This window comes from Neoarius graeffei, chromosome 2, assembly GCF_027579695.1.
Source record: "Neoarius graeffei isolate fNeoGra1 chromosome 2, fNeoGra1.pri, whole genome shotgun sequence".
In the NCBI taxonomy this organism is placed as follows: Eukaryota; Metazoa; Chordata; class Actinopteri; order Siluriformes; family Ariidae; genus Neoarius; species Neoarius graeffei.
In genome coordinates, this window is record NC_083570.1 from 39,627,812 (window position 1) to 39,648,974 (window position 21,163).

General features: G+C 40.2%; 1 protein-coding gene across 1 annotated transcript in view; it reads left to right on the top strand.

Moving 5' to 3' along the window:
• aig1 (androgen-induced 1 (H. sapiens)) overlaps positions 1-10,125 on the top strand; it is a 70,530-nt gene extending 60,405 nt beyond the window's left edge. Inside the window, exons 4-6 of the mRNA XM_060907560.1 lie at positions 608-723; positions 5,693-5,856; positions 10,083-10,125. Coding sequence (XP_060763543.1) covers positions 608-723; positions 5,693-5,856; positions 10,083-10,117 — 315 coding nt within the window. The 3' untranslated portion in view covers positions 10,118-10,125. The remainder of the gene's footprint in view (positions 1-607; positions 724-5,692; positions 5,857-10,082) is intronic.
• Positions 10,126-21,163: the final 11,038 nt, after the last annotated feature.

A 21,163-nucleotide genomic window follows, 5' to 3' on the forward strand; every position in this document is an offset into this window, starting at 1 on the left:
GAACATGGTAATCAGTTACTGGTCAGGGGAAGATGGTTATCAGTTTTTGGTTGGGGGACCATGGTTATCAGTGATTGGTTGCAAGTGCAAGTCAGGTGTTACACTGAGTCAAGCAAACCTGCTTTTTACACTCCTATAACAGCAGCTGTGATGTCAACAGGAGAGCCATGTCAGGTTCAAGACAGTCACTGACGTGTGCTGAAAAAGTCGCTAGATTTGTCTAGTCTTTTTTTTTTTTTTTTTTTAAATTAAAGACACTAAAGGGGTCTTGAATATCACCAAATCTAGAGACAGAGTCTCTTCGTTGGCAATAGTGAAGGGGCGTTTGGCCTTGGAAATGGCTATTGACGTCAGACTTCACAAGCATATGGCATGGAGGGGTAAATCATCCCCCTCTGGTTCTGATAACAAATATTAAAAGGAAAGTTCAGGCAGATCATGACTACTAACGCTGAACAAAATCTCACTTACATTTCTAATTTGGATTAGCTGAATGATTTGAACATATAAAGCACTTCCCCTGATATGACACTGTTGTAAATTTATAATAAAACTGTTATAATGTATTATTTCATTTTTGTGATTAATTTATTTCCCTCTTCCCCAGCATACAACGGTGCTTCCTTTCATCATCATTGAGATGAGAACCACACATCATCTCTATCCCAGCAGGGTGTGTGGACTCTTGGCTGTGTGCAGCTTCTGTGTGGGATATGTTCTTTGGTAACTACCTTCACTGATTATCACTGTGACTATCTGTCATCATTAAACCAGTGTCAGGTCTTTCTGTACACAAGCCCTCTATAACACTGTATATTCAAGGTTTCAGCATGTTTTTCTAGAACAATATGACCTAACTCTTCTGCATATATTAAAAGCAGGGGTTAAAATGAGCTGGAATAATCCAGAACGGCTGTATACATGAAGTGTATACATGAACGTTTCTATTCTGATGCATCATTCAGATTATTAACAGATTATTAGATCAGTTAATCTTGTAAAGGTATATGTAGTAATCTTGGCTTTAGTTAAATCCTTGTTGTGTCCACATGTGTTCGTTTGGAGATTAGGTTAGCTATCTAGTAACCTGTTAACACAAATTGGTTGCTAGTTGAGGAAATATCAGTAGCTATGTAAATTAACTCCAATCAGACAAAAAAAATTAATTGCCCTCCAAGTTATTTCAGTTGAAATGTCCCAATTTGTTTGTAGCACACTTCCCTGAAACGTCAACCTCCTCCCTAATCATTGTCAGAGTTCCAGTACCTATTCCACTCGAACCCCTGGTTAAAAGCTACCACTTTGGTAAACAACAAGACTTTCCTTGCTAAATAAAAATCACACATACTGTATATAAGATTAAAGCCTGTATTATAGTTTGTTAGAAGTAATTTTGTGGGAAAAAAAAGGTCAAAAAAGTTGAGGTGGTGACGATGATAGTATTGAATTGTATCCCCTTGTCAGTGAAAAAGCTACTGATTTAAAAATGAATGATTTTAGGATCTTGCTACCAAGAAATTTACTTAGTCACTTTTCAAATAGCTGTAGATTCTGTGGTCAAATTACCACCAACTGCCAAAGAGATAAAATTGGGTTCTGTTTTTTTTTTTTCTCAGTAAAGAGATTAATGAAAAATGACAATATATATATATATATATATATATATATATATATATATATATATATATATATATATGTTATTTACCAGCTGGGAGGTCCGTATCGTGAAATACCGTGACTGAGGTCTTGAAAGTACTGACCGAGGCCCTCTGGGCTGAGGTCAGTATTCAAGGCCGAGGTCACGGTATTTCACCATATGGACTGACCTTAAGCTGGTAAATAATATATTTATTTTTTTCTTTACCAAATTCTAACAGAAAACGAGAGCGCCCGAAAGGGAAAACCGAGCCGAGCCGCCATTTTGAATCCTCATTCACGGCTGTAATGCAAATTGCTTCCTCCTCGGTATACAAGTGCATTTCCATGGCAGGGAAAAAATACATTTTGCCGCCTATGTAGTCTCCTATTTATACAAAATTATCACTATCCATGCTGTAAAATTAATGCTGTTTTCCTGAGAAATGCTGACAAAAATTTATAAGATTTTTGATTATCTTATAAATAAATCTTATAAAAAAGATAAATGTTGACAAAAAATGCTACTATGTTTGTTGTTGTTGTGAACGAGCGAGTCGCCAGAGGTCCATAACCGGGGTCCGTAACTGGGGTCCGTATTGTAGAATACGGACCCGCTCGCCAGCCAGTCAGGATTTGGCAGGATTTGATGGAAACCGGACTGCGAAAAAAATAATAGATTTATGTCTGTTTTGTGACATGTGGATGATTTGAATTGGACAGGATTATATTTGGTCGAAGTGACATCAATGCTAGGATCTCAGTTAGGGATTTGTTTACATCACTTCCCCCTTTACCCCAACCACAGGTATTAAAGTGAATTCTTTCCTTTCCTTCAGCCTTTTTTTTTTTTTTGCCACTTGGCCCACATTTGGTGAATTTTTAGTGCTTCAGAAAGAAAATTGAAAGAAAAAAAAATCAACACATACAATCTGAATTCTTGTCATAAAATTAAGCAGGTTATCTAATGCTCTTCACTGACTCTGAGGTTGGCTTTTGTACAAGATGGAGATTATCAGCCAAGTTCTGGGACTGTGCATGAGTATTAGTGTGTGACAGACAGATAGAGAGTGTAACGAATTGCACATTTCTAAATAAGGGTAATCACTCTGAATTGTGGAAATCCTTTACTGTGACACACTTTAACTCTAGCTACTCAGTAGATGAAGAAATATTGAAATCAGAGCTTGTGCAGATGTTACAAATTCTGGTTGGGGAAATTCTTTTCTTTACTAATTTAAAACGTAATTTCCTGGAGGATAGTGGAGGTTGATTTCTGCCATGTATTAGTATTTGCTCTATTATTATTATTATAAGGGCCTGATCGATAAATCGGTTATAATGAGTTAATTGCTGATCAATTGTATTGGCTTTTCTAATGGCCAATAAATAAAAATTAAAAAGAAATGGGAAGACGGAAGATGGATCCTTTAACCAGGTTATGAGTATTGTCACTGTGTAGTTTGTCCACCAGACGGCACATGGCAATGCCACTGTTGGCAACATGTATAGAGAACACCAAAAATCACAACAATCAGCTGACCCAAGCAGAATCAAGCAAAGTAGCAACAGCATGTAAGAAGTACAAACCATATTTTTTATTTTGAACAGAAATTATTTTTAGACAGTTCCTACAGTATATGAATAAACAAATAATGTGTCCTAAAGTATTTCATAGTTATATTAACATTGCCTCTACATTGATCAGCCAGAACATTATGACCACTGACAGGTGAAGTGAAAAACATAGATTATCTCATTACAGTGGCACCTGTCAAGGGGTGGGATATATTAGGCAGCAAGAGAACAATCAGGTCTGGAAGTTGATGTGTTGGAAGCAGGAAAAGTGGGCAAGCGTAAGGATCTGAGCGACTTTGACAAGTGCCAAATTGTGATGGCTGGATGACTGGGTCTGAGTATCTCCAAAATGGCACATCTCATGGGGTGTTCCTAGCATGCAGTGGTTAGTACCTACCAAAAGTGGTCCAAGGAAGGACAACCGGTGAACTGGCGACAGGGTCTTGGGTGTCAAAGGCTCATTGATGGGGTATGAAGGCTAGCCCATATGATCCAATCCCACAGAAGAGTTACTGTAGCACAAACTGTGGGATTCTTCCATATGGGGTAGCATTCATGCCCCATGTGAATCAATGAGCCTTCGACAACCATGACCCTGTCATTGGTTCACCTTCCTTGGACCACTTTTCGTAGGTACTAACAACTGCATACTGGGAACACCCCACAAGATGTGCCATTTTGGAGATGCTCAGACCCAGTAATCTAACCATCATAATTTGGCCCTTGTCAGAGTCACTCAGATCCTTACGCTTGCCCATTTTTCCTGCTTTCAACACATCAACTTCAAGAACTGACTGTTCTCTTGCTGCCTAATATATCCCAGCCCTTGACAGGTGCCATTGTAATGAGATAATCAATGTTATTCACTTCATCTGTCAGTGGTCATATTGTTATGGCTGATCGGTGTATGTAATATTTGAGTGATGAAGATGGATTAAACATTTTTTTTCTTTTCCTGAATAGGCTATACCTTGAAAACACATAACTAATAAATGCGCATGTTTCCAGATGAATATTTATGTATGTAAGACTAAAGGAATTCTGTTGTGTACATAGTACAAAATGGGATTTTTTTTCCATGTACAATTAGGCCTGCTTGACTATTTCTGTGCTATTCACAATATTTTAATTTATTTCTATTTGAATGAAGAAAATTTTTGAGGAGTGTGTATCAGTCGATAATATCAGTTATTGGTAATCACAGAACTTTTTTTTTTTTTAAATCAGGATCGGTGCCAAAACACCTTTATCAGTCAGGCCCTAATTATTAAAAAAAAAAACAGAATGATCTTTGTCACCTGGTGCAATTATGTGTTGAGCATGTTAGCTCATGACTCAAAATAGATAGAAGAATTACAGACATCCTTGATGAAAATGGGGAAAAAAAGGATTTATGAAACGAATATCCGTTCATACTCCTAAAATAAACTGCCTTTACACACTAAAGGTACAGAACATGTAGCCTTTAATTTTGCTGTTTGTGCCAGTAATCCTGGAGTTGATTTTATATCATGTTTACATTCTAAGGGTTTTAGCAGACGAATCCGCTTGCACAAGATGACTGCATACTCTGAATAAGAGGTTCTTTAGAGAAACAATAGGAGCAGTGTCTGAAATGCTGAGATGGTCCTGGTAGACACATTGACACTCCAATGACTGATTCTGCAGCTTTTCATACGGCAGGTCAGACAGAGAGAAGAACAGGCTACAAGAATGTATGACACGTAACAGTATGTCTGTGAAGGTTCTCAGTCATTCAGGTCATCGTAAACCATAGGTGCTGAAGAAGCTTGAAATCCTTGAAGACGTTTCAGCTCTCATCCAAAAGGCTTCTTCAGTTCTGTCTGACTCGTGGGGAGTTCCAGGTATTTATCCTCTAGTGGACCAAAAACAACCCTAAGGAGAGTTATTGAGGTCACATGGGTCGTTGACCCTCTCAGTCATCCTGTATGTGTTCGGGTCACTGGAGGCCGGGTGTGAATGGTGTTAGCAGCCTAGAGGGTCATTAGGGTGATCTGTGGGTCGCTGGCTCTCTCTGCCATCATGTGAGTCATTGAAGTCAGCTGAGTCTTGGTGTGGATGTGTATTCAGTTTTCTGGGAAGTGTGCCAAGGACTGCACTGTAGGTGGCTGATAAGTGGTGTATCAGACCACCTCCTCTGTCCAGTGATGGTCGTTCCAGGTTGATGAAGATGGCTTCTTTTACTCCTCTTTCAAATTACCGGTCTTCTCTGGCTAGAATGCGTACATTGCAGTCCTGAAACGAGTGTCCTTTGTTATTGAGATGAAGATAGACTGCAGAGTCCTGGCCTGAGGAACTGGCTCTCCTGTGTTGAGCCATGTGTTTGTGAAGCAGTTGTTTCATTTTTCCAATGTACAGGTCTATGCATTCCTCACTGCATTGAATTGCGTACACTACGTTGTCCTGTTTGTGTCTGGGTATTCTGACGCGTAACAGTCTCCTTGTCTCTGTCTTTTAGGATGTGTTGGGTGTATAATGTGACGGGAGTTTGGGTGTACCCACTGTTAGAGCACATTGACACAGTGGCCAGAGCTGCCTTCTTCATCTGCCTCACAGCACTCACCAGCCTGTACTACATCATGGGGGAGATTCTTAACAGTTATATCTGGGATTCCTCAAGGAGTAAGTGTGTGTGTGTGTATATAAAACACACAATGTCTTGAAAAAGTATTCATCCCCCTTTTGTGTTTGTCTTGTTTTGTCGCATTACAAGCTGGAATTAAAATGGATTTTGGGGGGGTTTTGCACCATTTGATTTACACAAAATGCCTACCACTTTAAAGGTGAAAATTGTTGTTTTGTTGTGACACAATAATTAAGATGAAAAAACAGAAATCTAAAGTGTGCATAGGTATTCACCCTCCTCCCAAAGTCAGTGCTATACTTTGTAGAGCCACCTTTTGCTGCAATTACAGCTGTAAGTCTCTTGGGGTATATGTCTATTAGCTTAGCACATCTAACCACTGGGATTTTTGCCCATTCCTCAAGGCAAAACTGCTCCAACTCCTTCAAGTTATATGGGTTGCATTGGTGTACAGCAATCTTCAAGTTATGCTACAGATTCTCAATTGGATTGAGGTCTGGGCTTTGACGAGGCCATTCCAAGACATTTAAATGTTTCCCTTTAAACCACTCCAGTGTAGCTTTAGCAGTATGTTTAAGGTCATTGTCCTGCTGGAACATGAACCTTTGTCCCAGTCTCAAACCTCTGACCGATTCAAACAGCTTTTCCTCCAGAATTGCCCTGTATTTAGTGCCATCCATCTTTCCTTCAGTCCTGACCAGCTTTCCTGTCCCTGCAGATGAAAAACATCCCCACAGCATGATGCTGCCACCACCATGCTTCACTGTAGGAATGGTGTTCTCAGTGTGTTGGGTTTGCACCACACATGGCATTTCCCATGATGGCCAAAAATATAAATTTAAGTCTCATTTGACCAGAGAATCTTCTTCCATGTTTGGGGAGTCTGCTACATGCTGTTGGGCAAACTCCCAAACATGTTTTCTTAGGCAGTGGCTTTTTTCTGGCCACTCTTCCATAAAGCCCCGCTCTGTGGAGTGTATGGCTTAAAGTGGTCCTATGGGCAGATACTCCCATCTCCGCTGTGGATCTTTGCCGCTCCTTCAGTGTTATCTTTGGTGTCTTTGGTGCATTTCTGATTAATGCCCGGACCTTGCCCAGTCTGTGAGTTTTGGTGGGCGGCCTTCTCTTGTCAGGTTTGTAGTGGTGACATTCTTTCCATTTTGCTATAATGGATTTAATGGTGCTTCCTGGGATATTCAAAGTTTGTTTGTTTTTTTTTTTATAACCCAACCCTGATCTTTCCTTCTCCACAACTTTGTCTCTGACCTGTTTGGAGGCTCCTTGGTTTTCATGTTGCTTGCTTAGTAGTGTTGCAGAGTCAGGGTCCTTCCAGAACAGGTTGATTTATCCAGACATCATGTGACAGCTCATGTGACACTTTGATTGCACACAGGTGGATCTTAATCAACTAATTCTGTGAGTTATGAAGTGAATTGGTTGGAGCAGCTCTTATTTAGGGGTTTCATACAAAAGGGGGGTGAATACCTATGCACACTCCGGATTTCTGTTTTTTCATCTTAATTATTGTTTGTGTCACAATAAAACAACAATTTGCACCTTTAAAGTGGTAGGCATGTTGTGTAAATGAAATGGTGCTAACCCTCCAAAAATTCATTTTAATTCCAGCTGTGACAAAACAGGACGGACAAACAAAGGGGGAAGGGGGATGAATACTTTTGCAAGACACTGTGTGTGTGTGTGTGTGTGTGTGTGTGTGTGTGTGTGTGTGTGTGTGTGTGTGTGTGTGTGTATTTTTTTTCTTTGATACAGTGTGTAACATGATGGGTGGTATATGATGACTCCTAGAAATTAGTTGTAGTTTTCTAGTTGTCTACCACACTCAAGAGGAGAATTTCTCCAAATATGCATATATGTGGTCTTCTGGTCTACACCCACACATGCACTCCTCTGCTATTAGCATTATTAGAGCTTAGGCGCACAGAGCATCGTGGGTGTCAGAAACAGATGGGAGTGTGAGCAGTCTGATAACAGCAGATGGTGAAGTCTTCTTGGCCTCCCACCTGATTGACACTGACCCACAAATCACTGAGTGCTTTTTTTCGAGTACTTGCACACACAAACCTAGACCTACATAAATAATTCTACACTTCCAGTGTTCACTTACTATATATGCCTAGTACTTGTAGATACTTTGCCTCTTGGTGGTTAATGTGACTAAGAGTTAATGATAGCTGGCAGAGTGTGAACTGCTTACTAGTAGTTTCAACATTCATAATATTTTGGGGTAAAATAAACCAGTGCAGGATTTTTACTGACTAAATAACTGATGAAAAAAATAACTGACTGAAAGTAATTCTTTGATACACTACACTAAACTCTTGGGCATATAGGGTAGTGAATAACGGAATACACAATCGTAAACATAAACAGTTTATTAGTTATAAAAACAGCTAATTTTTTTTTTGCAAAAGAATAATGACAGGATGAACTAATTGCAACTTCAGAGGAGAGTTGGTCAACATGATGGCTTTAGAAAATACTACAGAAGCACCTCTGACACAAAAAATTAATGTTACGTGCATGTTATGCATTTTGCCAAACCACTCGCACCTAAATACAGTTTTATAACCAAAACATTTTAGACTAATAACTAGACATGTAATGATATGTCGTGACAATAAATTGCGATACAAATTTATGACGATTTGTACAATATAATGTTTACCATACAATAGCGGGGAATATGCATGACTTCACCATAAATGGAAGTAGCTCAGCCCTAATGCCATGAAAATACACACACACACACGGAGACAAAAAAAAATCTAAAATGGGAACGAGCAATTGTGTGATTGATTGGACAAATAGATTTAACAAGAAATCAGAGCTCTCTTTTTACAGACTGCTCAAAGCTAAAGAATAGAGAAGCAAATCGAGGTAGTATAAATGTTTATTAAGAAAAGGCCTATTTGTTATTAATTTTTCCATTTTTTAATAAAAGGAATATTTTCGTTAATAGGCTATTATATTTTCCTCCAACCTTTGTGGGTCAATCATTATTGTTGGTTATTAAGAAAATGTAACAAAATGTTTGTTGTTGTTTTTTTTTAAAAAAAGGAAATTTAAGTTGATCAAGAATAGTAAAATAACCGATTAGCCATAACATTAAAACCACTGACAGGTGACGTGAATAACATTTGATTCTGGTGTTACAATGGCATGTTCCCAGTATGCAGTGGTTAGTACCTATCAAAAGTGGTCCAAGGAAGGACAACCGGTGAACTGGCGACAGGGACATGGGTGTCGAAGGCTCATTGATTTGCATGGTGCATGAAGGCAAGCCTATATGGTCCAATATCACAGAAGAGCTACTGTAGCACAAACTGCTGAAAAAGTTAATGTTGGTTAAAACAGAAAGGTGTCAGCATTAACCTTTTCAGCAGTTTGTGTTACAGTAGCTGTGGGATTGAACCATATGGACTTCTCTTTGTGCCCTATGCGAATCACTGAGCCTTGGCTGCCCATGGCCCTGTTGCCAGTTCACCGGTTGTCCTTCCTTGGACCACTTTTGGTAGGTACTAACCACTGCATATCAGGAACACCCCACAAGATGTGCCATTTTGGAGATGGTCAGACCCAGTCATCTAGCCATCACAATTTGGCCCTTGTCAAAGTTGCTCAGATCCTTACGCTTGCCCATTTTTCCTGCTTCCAACACATCAACCTCAAGACCTGACTGTTCTCTTGCTGCATAATATATCCCACTCCTTAACAGGTGCCATTGTAATGAGATAGTGTTATTCATGTCACCTATCAGTGGTCATAATATTATAGCTGCTCAGTGTAAATGTTGCAAATTTTTTGGTAATAAAATAGTCTTTCAAAAATATTATCGGAAAATCAAATCGTGAACCCAATATCATGAATCGAATCGTAAATTGGGTGAATTGTTACATGCCAAAATAATAACTAAGAAATGGAAATATGCCCTAATGAGTCACATTTGACCTTTTCTGCTAATCACTAGACATGTTGATGTTTGGAGAAGGCCAAATGGTCTGTGTGTCAGTCAGCATGATTCAACCTGATGATGTAACAATAACGATATAGCCAGCCTTCTCAGGAACAGTGATTCATTTGCATGTCTGTAAAACTGCCAAGGAATGTGAGAACATTTTACACTACAGGGTGATGCTGGAATGTCAAAGCTAAGAAATAAAAATGATGAACAAAGACTGGTGACTGAGATTTGTGTTATCCTTGAAACAGAATACAAATGATGTGCTTTATTTCTGCTCTCCAGGTGCTTCAGAGTCAAATAAGGATAAAAGTGACTGAATCCAGCAACAGTGGAAATGAACATATCAGCTGTGTCGGCGCTATTGCGTTCCCACCAGCTGTGGTTGTTTGGTCAGTATCTCTGGACCGAGCAGTAAATCTGACATTTAAACAGTGCAGAGATGTTACTGAGTGTATCCTAACACTTTGGTTTTCTTCTAGTCCAGCTCTTGATAGCTCTTCATTCATTTTTCACTTTAACGAAAGCACAGTTCTTGTACCTGTGAGTTAAATCAAAGCATTTTCAAAATACCTCAATACTTTATGTATTAAAAGTATTAATCCAGTGTACTGTATTAATCACAATTCCTGTCTTTTTAAATGTTTAGTTATGTTATAATGCTATATATATTTAATTCTATGCTTATTGGCAGCCTTTAAAGACAGGCTCCGGATCCAGCGTGACCCAGACCAGGATAACATGCTTACTGAAGATGAATGAGTGAATGTATATACTGTATAAATGCATGCAGTGCTTCATAATTTGAGATCGAACCTATGGGTTTACTGTACAGCTTTATTTTTACACAAACATAAACCTCTGTGTAACAGACCAGACTCAGGAGGAGGCTGAAGATCCATGTGTCAAGGAGTTTAATTATAGAATCCAGGTAGACAAAGTAAACAAACACAATCCAAAACTCCAAATTCAGAAGAATACTGAGGGTCAAAAGGTCAAAACACAGTATGGCATGATTAACATCTTCCCACCTCCACATGTGAACAATTTAGAGCACAGGTTTGCCAGCAGGGTTCAGATACGGTGTGGAGATGACTCCCACATGTTGTGCCCCCACATCCATTTCTGTGTTGAATCAGATTTATAATTTTCTATAATTATTCTATTCAAATCTACTTCCTGGTCTTAACCTCCTGGCAGAGGCAGAGTTTGTGCCAAAAGATCCTGGTCATTAAGCAGGACTCATTATATGATCATTCTGAGGAAATGTGAGTAGTTTGTCCCCTTATTTAAGTTGAAAATTTTTATGATTGTGTCTAATGTTTATTTTATACAAGCATTTTTCCCCCCGTTTTCCTAAAGCGCACTGTTCTGGAGTTGACTCACATGAGCATATGGTAACTGATAATGAACACACACTGGGTGGACTTTATCAGTTTTTTTGTTTGTTCATTTTTGTTTTTTTAAGAAAGTTGTAACTACAAAATAATGCACACCTGATCGATCAGATTTGAGAATTCAACAGAACTGTGATATAAAAATATTATTTAGCAGTGAAACAGCACTGAGAAATTATAAAAAAAGTGCACAGATAGTCATGGACACCATGAAATGTGCCTCTCAGACATTCCTACCTATTGCACTCTTCAGCCTCTCACACATGTCAGCCTTTCAGACATTTCAACCTATCGCACATTTCAGCCTTTCGCACACTTCAGCCTCTCGCACATTTCAGCCTTTCATACATTTCAGCCTCTCACATATTTCGGCCTCTCACATGCTTTATCCTCTCGGACATTTCGACCTCTCGCACACTTCATTGTTTCGGGCATTTCGACCTCTCGCACACTTCATCCTCTCAAAGATTTCGACCTCTCGCACATTTCATCCTCTCGGACATTTCGGCCTCTCGCACACTTCATCCTCTCGGACATTTCGGCCTCTCGCACACTTCATCCTCTCGGACATTTCGGCCTCTCGCACACTTCATCCTCTCGGACATTTCGGCCTCTCGCACACTTCATCCTCTCGGACATTTCGGCCTCTCGCACACTTCATCCTCTCGGACATTTCGGCCTCTCGCACACTTCATCCTCTCGGACATTTCATCCCCTCGCACACTTCAGCCTCTTGCACACTTCAGCTTCTCGGACATTTCAACCTGTCTTACATTTCAGCCTCCCTTGCACTTCGGCCTCTCGCGCACTTCAACCTCTCACATATTTCAGCCTCTCACTCACAGCACCCTCCCCGATGCTGTGTCAGAAAAGAAGGAAAGCATGCACACTAAGGAGCATACAGCACACTGTAGGTTGAGACATACCAGATCACTCACTTATCAGTCACTTAGTGCTGGCACTAAAATGTGGCACAGCATTAAAAGAAGATGCCATTCAACAGAACTGACTTCCAGGATATGCCATCTGAGTTGTTGCAGCCCATCATCCTTTTCTACAGTAGTACTAGAAAATAATTTCACTATAATGTATATGTGACAAATAAAGGCTTTCTTTTTATTGCAGTGACATGGTCTTAATTGAATGACTCGTCTTATTTGTCCAAAAGTAGTTTATGTTTGCTTCAATTTACACAATCTGAAGAGTTTTTGTAGGATAGGAACATTTTTCCAAACTAACAGAATTCTTATGAATACCAAATTTATGATGTAACTCCTCCTACAAACTAATTACAGATAAATTGATTCATATCCAGCTTGATAAATGAGGCCCATTGTGTATGCTCTATGTACATCATGTATTTATCATGAGTGAAGAAGCATTTATTGCTTGTTCAGTCATCAATATAAGAAATGATTGCAACAAATTTGGTCACATATCATTTGGATACTAAATGCAATTTACAGAAAAATAAAGATTTTAAACATATGAACTAATAAATGTATCCCTCATGAGCAAGCCTGAAGTAACAGTGGCAAGGAAAAACTCCCTGAGACATCATGAGGGAGAAACCAGACTCAAAAAAGAACCCATTGTCATCTGGGTGATAACAGATAGCGTGATTATAAATAACTCACTTCTATAAGTGACTCACTTCTATATAGTCACAAAGTATAATTGTGTAACCAGGAAATTCATTATAGTTTTAGCATGAAGTCTATTTTGTTGATGTTATCAACTGTTCATTGATGGAGACTTGAGTGCAAAACTGTTCATGACAACTGCAGTCCTAAAGTTATCATGTAAGTTGTAGTCCTAAACCTCATCTCATCTCATCTCATTATCTCTAGCCGCTTTATCCTGCTCTACAGGGTCGCAGGCAAGCTGGAGCCTATCCCAGCTGACTACGGGCGAAAGGCAGGGTACACCCTGGACAAGTCGCCAGGTCATCACAGGGCTGACACATAGACAACCATTCACACTCTCATTCACACCTACGGTCAATTTAGAGTCACCAGTTAACCTAACCTGCATGTCTTTGGACTGTGGGGGAAACCCACGCAGACACGGGGAGAACATGCAAACTCCGCACAGAAAGGCCCTCGCCGGCCACGGGGCTCGAACCCGGACCTTCTTGCTGTGAGGCGACAGCGCTAACCACTACACCACCGTGCCTAGTCCTAAACCATCGTAGCAAAACTGTAAGTGTCCAGAGCATCATCTAAGTGCATCTTTCAACTGTCCATATGGAGCCATCCTCCACTGGAGCGATGTGATGCGAACTCCAGCCAGAAGAAGGGCATCAGAATGGATCAGAGCAGTTGGTAGCACAGTTGATAAGCATGAACCTTGAATTATACTGTAGCTGTGTGTAACCTGAATGTAAATAAGTAAGCAAACTTCCTGTTCATGGGCTATTATGAAAATCGACTTCTCCAGCAGGGGTATAACACAATGCCATTTTCTGTATCTGTTCTGTGTTCAAAATATTCATATACACTCACCTGCCACTTTAATAGGAACTTTTTCTTAATTCAAAGATTCCTGTTCTTGGCTGCAGGAGTGGAACCCGGTGTGGTCTTCTGCTGTTGCATGCTGAGATGCTTTTCTGCACATCACGGTTGTAAAGAGTGATTGAGAGTTGCTATATCCTTCCTGGCAGCTTGAACCAATCTGGCCATTTTCCTCTGACCTCTCTTATCAACAAGGCATTTGTTTCTACCCACAGAACTGTTGCTCACGCAAAAATAAATAAAATTGTTTGTTTTTCGCACCATTCTATGTAAACTTTAGAGACTGTTGTGTGTGAAAACCCCAGGAGATCAGCAGTTTCTGAAATATTCGAACCAGTCCATCTGACACCAACACCCACAGTGCCACAGTGAAAGTCATACTCTGAGATCACAATTTTTCCCATTCTGATGTTTGAAGTGAACATGAAACGAAGCTCTTGATTTGTATCTGCATGATTTTATGCATTGTGCTGCTGTCAAGGGATTGGCTGATTAGAGAACCGCATAAAACAGCAGGTGGATGGGTGTTCTTAATAATGTATATTTTAATATTTGGATGTCAACCAGAACTGCGTGTTGTCTATGCCAGAAGGTATTTATTCTTTAAATGTAAACGTTATCACTATGCCTTGGAAACACTATAAAACACTGAAAAAATTGGGCTCCTGAAAAAGAAGTCATTTTTAATTGACCAATTACTCACCAATAGGACTTGGCTGACAGGGGCCTTTCTGTGTGGAGTTTGCATGTTCTCCCTGTGTCTGCGTGGGTTTCCTCCGGGTGCTCCGGTTTCCCCCACAGTTCAAAGACATGCAGATAAGGTAAAATACTCAGCCACTGGGGTTGCACAAGACAATGCATACTTAGTGTCAGTCCCAAGCCCAGATAGATTGGGGAGGGTTGCGTCAGGAAGGGCATCTGGTGAAAAACCTATGCCAAATAAAATATACAGAACAGATCCACTGTGGTGACCCTGAATGAGCGGGAGCAATTGAAAGAAGAAGACGACTTACCGATAGAACACAACTTTATTCAACTCCTGAACCTGATGTCCTGGCAAGCTTTGTATGTTCTTTGTAATATGAGTGAATAAGCAAGCTAACTATTCTATAACCCCAATTCCAAAAAAGTTGGGATGCTGTGTAAACTAAATAAATACCATGCAATAATTTGCAAATCATGGAAACCCTACATTTAATTGAAAATAGTACAAAGACAACATATCAAATATTGAAACTAAGAAATGTTATTGTTTTTTGAAAAATATATGCTCATTTTGAATTTGATGTCAGCAACATGTTTCAAAAAAAGTTGGGACAGGGGCATGTTTACCACTGTGTTGCATCCCCTCTACTTTTAACAACACACTAAATGTTTGGGAACTGAGGAGACCAATTGCTGTAGTTTTGAAAGAGAAATGTTGTCCCATTCTTGCCTGATATACAATTTCAGTCGCTCAACAGTTCACAGTCTCCTTTGTCGTATTTTGTGTTTCATAATGCAACAAATGTTTTAAACGGGAGACAGGTCTGGACTGCAGGCAGGCCAGTTTAGCACCTGGACTCTTTTACTACGGAGCCATGCAGTTTTAATACGTGCAGAAAGCGGTTTTGCGTTGTCTTGCTGAAAGAAGGAAGGCCTTCGCTGAAAACGATTTTGTCTGGATGGAAGCATGTTGCTCTGAAACGTGTATATATCATTCAGCATTAATGATGCCTTCCCAGATGTACAAGCTACCCATGTCATGTGCACTAATGCACCCTTATACCATCACAGATGCTGGCTTTTGAACTGTGCACTGATAACAAGCCAGATGGTCCCTCTCCTCTTTAGCCTGGAGGACGTGGTGTCCATGATTTCTAAAAAGAATTTCTACTTTTGATTCGTCAAACCTCGGGACAATTTTCCACTTTGCCTCAGTCCATCATAAAAGAGCTCGGGCCCAGAGAAGGTGGCAGTGCTTCTGGATATTGTTTATATCTGGTTTTAACTTGCATTTTGGATGCAGTAATGAATTATTTCCACAGACGATGGTTTTCTGAAGTGTTCCTGAGCCCATACAGTGATTTCCACTACAGACACGTATCTGCTTTTAATGCAGTGTCACCTGAGGGCCTGAAGGTCACAGGCATCCAGTGTCAGTTTTCAGCCTTGTCTCTTACATACAGAGATTTCCCCAGATTCTCTGAATCTTTTCATGATGATACCCAAATTATTTGCAGTTTTACATTGAGGAACGTTATTCTTAAATTGTTGCACTGTTTGCCCACACAGTCCTTCACAGAGCGGTGAACCCCTCCCCATCTTTACTTCTGAGAGACTCCGCCTCTCTGGGATGCTCTTTTTATACCCAATCATGTTACTGACCTGTTGCCAATTAACCAAATTAGGTTTTTTTAGCATTACACAACTTTTTCAGTCTTTTGTTGACCCGTCCCAACTTTTCTGAAACATGTTGCGTACATCAAATTCAAAATGAGCATATATTTTAAAAAACAATAAAAATTTCTCAGTTTCAACTTTTGATATATTGTCCTTGTATTATTTTGAATGAAATATAGGGTTTCTATGATTTGCAAATCTTCACATTCTGTTTTTATTTACATGTTGCACAGTGTCCCAACTTTTTTTTTTGAATCGGGGTTGTATAAAAGAATGCTGTCATTGCCAGAACAAGAAACAAAAGCAACAACAATAAATACTCTGCCTCATGTTCATATCTGTTTGTAATTGTTTAGGATACATTATCTGTTCAATCCAAACGGTGTACTGATATTCTGTTAAATCCCTAGCATAGAGTATTCCATGCTTCCACCAATGGACGTTTTATAGATCTGCAGTTTAACTCGCTCACTTATGTTTAATTTCTGCTTTTGGGTTAAAAATAATTACTGTTAAATACACATACATGTTTAGTTACACTCAAACTTCATTAAGGGTACCAGCCAGTGTGTTAATCAATGCCTCATGCCTTATCTTACTTTGTTTGGTTATCATCAGTGAATACCAATTCCTGAAACCACTACTGATAAATTTGTGTCAACGGAGCTCTGAACAAATGTGTTACCTTGGCATATAGAATTTTCCAATACAGGAACATTTCACAGAGAAATGAAGGATACAAGTCATGAACAATTCAACAATTATTAAGCTTCATAACTTACAAGCTCCTGCTACATGTTATACTTTGACACCTTACGAACAGAGAGCTCCCTACCATGTAAGCACAAACACTTCCTGTTCCTCAGGCCCTTCCTGTTTATGGATTACAGTGCCTTGAAAAATATTTATCCCCTTCTGATTTCTGTTATTTGCATATTTGTCACACTAAATGGTTTCAGATCCTCATACAAAATGTAATATGAGATAAAGAGAGCATGAGGAAACACAAAACAGTTTTAAATGATCAGATTATTTATTGAAGGGATAAAAAGGTTATGCAATCCCCATATCACCCATGTGAAAATGTAATCGCCCCCTAGACTTAATAACTCATTGTGCCACCTTTAGTTGCAAACAAATATCTCCAATGACTGAAGATCAGTCTTTCACATTGCTGTGGAGGAATTTTGGCCCAAGCTTCTTTGCAGAATTGTTTCAATTCAGCCACATTTGAGGGCTTTTGAACTTTGAGGTCCTGCAATAGCACCTCACTGGGGTTCAAGTCAGGATTTCGAGTAGGCCACTCCAAAATCTTTTTGTTTCTTTTGAGCCATTCAGAGATGGACTTGCTATTGTGCTTTGGATTGGAGCTTCAGATCACGGACTGATGCCCAGACGCTCTCCTTCAGGGTTTACTGGTAGAGAGAAGAATTCATGGCTTCATCAATTATGGAAAGTCGCCCAGTCCCTGAAGCAGCAAAAGGATGCACACTCTATCACACTACCACCCCCGTGTTTCACTGTTGGTATGATGCTCTTATTGTGGATTGCTGTGTTAGCTTTATGCCAGATGGATGTCCCGTGTCATGGAAAAAAAAGTTCCACGTTTAACTCCTCAGTCCACAGAACATTATACCAAAAGGCTTGGGGGGGTCGGGTCGGGTCATCAAGGTATAGTTGGCAAATGTGAGATGAGCCTTTATGTTCCTTTTGGCAAGCAGTGGTTTTCAGCTTGAAGCTCTCAAGTGGAAGCCATGGCCTAATGGTCAGAGAAGCAGCTTTGGGACCAAAAGATTGCTGGTTTGATTCCCTGGACCAGAAGAAATGGCTGATGTGCCCTTGAGCAAGTCACCTAACTCCCAACTGCTCCCCAGGCTGCTCTGGGTATGTTGTACATCGCTCTGGATAAGAACTGGTAACGTAATGAATACCATTTTGTCCGATCTCTTTCCAATGATGGAATCATGGCTGCTTACCTAAAGAGATAGGAGTCTGCAATTCCTTAAATGTTTGCCTGGATTCTTTTGTGGCTTCCTTGATGTGCTTAATTTGCCTTGTGCAAACAAGCAGTCTGCGCACATTTAATGAATTTGATGGTAATACAGATCCATGAAACAACCAGTCCCATACTTCTTGTGCCACATTTGGATTTTTTTTTTTTGCCCCTCTGCAGGGTGGCATGGTGGTGTAGTGGTTAGCACTGTTGTCTCACAGCAAAAAGGTTCTGGGTTTGAGCCCAGTGGCTGACGGGGGCCTTTCTGTGTAGAGTTTGCATGTTCTCCCCGTGTCTGCATGGGTTTCCTCCAAGTGCTCCGGTTTCCTCCACAATCCAAAGACATGCAGGTTAGACTAATTGGTGACTCTAATTTGACCATAGGTGTGAATGTGAGTGTGAATGGTTGTTTGTCTCTATGTGTCAGCCCTGTGATGATCTGGCGACTTGTCCAGGGTGTACCTCGCCTCTCACCCATAGTCAGCTGGGATAGGCTCCAGCTTGTCCGCGACCCTGCACAGGATAAGCGGTAACAGATAATGGATGGATAAATCCTCTGTCTTCCCAGACACAGTCTTTTGATAGACAACAATTCCAATGTGTTATGCTGGACACTTTCTTAATGAGAAACATACTGTATGCATTCCAGGCCTGAGGATGAAAAGGACTTAGTTCAGTGAGAAACAACAATCAGCTCATGATGGATTCATCTAAATGAGTAAGTCACCATAGTGCAGTTTAATAATGCCTGTCAACCTGCAGGAGAGAAAACAGCTCCAACTGTTAAAATGAAGTGTGAACCCTAGATATCCCAAAACAAGACTGTCAAAATCTTCACCCTCTCCCAATCCCATTTTATCAACCTCTCAGCTCATGTTTCAAAAAAAAGGGGAAAAAAAGGGGAAAAAATCCAGAGCTCCAGCTGTGGTTTAATTATAATTATATTTACAAAGGAAGAGCATTGAATTGGAACTTCTCACTTTGTACTAATGATGTCCACTCGGCCAACATCCTGTTTGATTGTTCTTAAGAAATGTTTGTGTATGTTTCAAGTCCAGTTTGTGTGTGTGTGTGTGTGTGTAGGTGCTCTCCACCTGCACATCAACTGCAGAACAACACCTCGTAGCCTTCTCATTAACACCATCGCTCCCTCTCAAAAAGGTGACAAACTGAGCATGATCTGAAGGGTTCTCTTGCATGAATTAGCATAGTAATAATAAAATCTAACATGTTTGAGAGAGCAAAGCTTTTAAACACTCCTACCTGAGAGAGAGAGCACAGTACACCTATTTTAGCACCATTCGATGAGTTGAATTGAGGTCATGTTTAACCTGTATTTAGCATTCATTTATTCATCAAATTGACTTTTGCACTTCAGATATATCATCTTGGGGTGGCACGGTGGTGTAGTGGTTAGCATTGTCACCTCACAGCAAGAAGGTTCTGGGTTTGAGCCCAGTGGCCGACGGGGGCCTTTCTGTGTGGAGTTTGCATGTTCTCCCCCATGTCTGTGTGGGTTTCCTCTGAGTGTTCTGGTTTCCTCCACAGTCCAAAGACATGCAGGTAAAGTTAATTGGTGGCTCGAAAATGACCGTATGTGTGAATGTGAGTGTGAATGGTTGTTTGTCTCTATGTGTCAGCCCTGTGATGACCTGGTGACTTGTCAAGGGTGTACCCTGCCTCTAGCCCATAGTCAGCCGGGATAGGCTCCAGCTTGCCTGCGACCCTGCACAGGATAAGTGGTTATGGATAATGGATGGATGGAGATATAATATCTTTCACCTTCAGTACTTGTTTCATCCTGGTCATGGTGGATCTGGAGCTGAATCATTGAGCACTGGAGACAATCTGGGAATATAGCCTAGATGGAACAGGAGGAAATGACTTACTGATTTGATAGGTCAGAGGAGAATGGCCAGACTGGTTTACTCCAATTGTGGTGAGCAGAAAAGCATCTCAGAATGTACAACACACCAAACACTCATAAGGTGGAAGAGCTACAAAAGCATTAAGTTCTTCTCTTGTCAGACAAGAATAGGAATCTGATGCTATCATGAGCACAGACTTGTTAAAACAAGTAGTGCAATGTTTGTTTGGTGCAACATTGGGCCCCTTAATACCAGTCTAGAATTATTTGAATACCACATGTATCTCTTTATTGCCACAATTTACCTTTCGTGTAATGACTATTTCCGCCATGACAATGCGCAATGTCACGAAGCACAAAATCGCCTCAAACTGGTTCCTCAAATTGAACATGACACTGTCATACATGTCAACCTTTGGTCAATCAAACCTGCATAACCAACCTCCAAAATCCTTATTTCCCTTATAAAATCCTTATAAGATGCAAATTAAAATAATTTACCTAAAATTTGAATGATAATTAACAATGATATATCCCAGTTACTTTTTATTCAATATCAATAACAATAAACCTTCAGAATGAATACAAAGCTCCAGTGTTTGACAAAAACACAAAGTGTCACTCTAATGTTCTGAATTGTACTCCATGACAGCTTTTTTAGCACTCTGCACCAATACCTCACTAAGCTGCATGTCACAGCAAGTGTCTAGCTGTGTTGATCTTACACTGCAGTAGGCCAGGTCAGTGTGTCTGCATTCAGGTTCTTTCTGCTCTCTGTGTGCATCTTCCTGACTTGAGAGAAAACTCTCTCACAGTCAGCATTACTGTGGGGTAAACAGAGCACTGCCTAACTTGAACTATAACGCCCACTACCTTGTGTTTTCTGTCTTTTCCAGTTGTTGGCATATCAGTTTTTGAGCGCGCAAATACTGTCATCAGTAGCTGATTTTGCCTTTGGCTTGCATTCCACTGATGTTTAGTTTCGATTTGAAATGTTCTTTCACATCATACACTCCCGATGCTGCAACTTTGATGTCACGCACACACAGTGTGCAGTGTGCGTATTCTTTGTTTTTGGAGGCTGCCGGTTGGATTATGCCATTGAAAAGGTCCTTCCATTCAGGGAGAAACCTACCACTGTATTGTGTTTTGAATTTCTTTGCCGGAGTGCCCATTCAGAATCTTTTCAGACGCTATTGAAAGTCGCTCAGGTG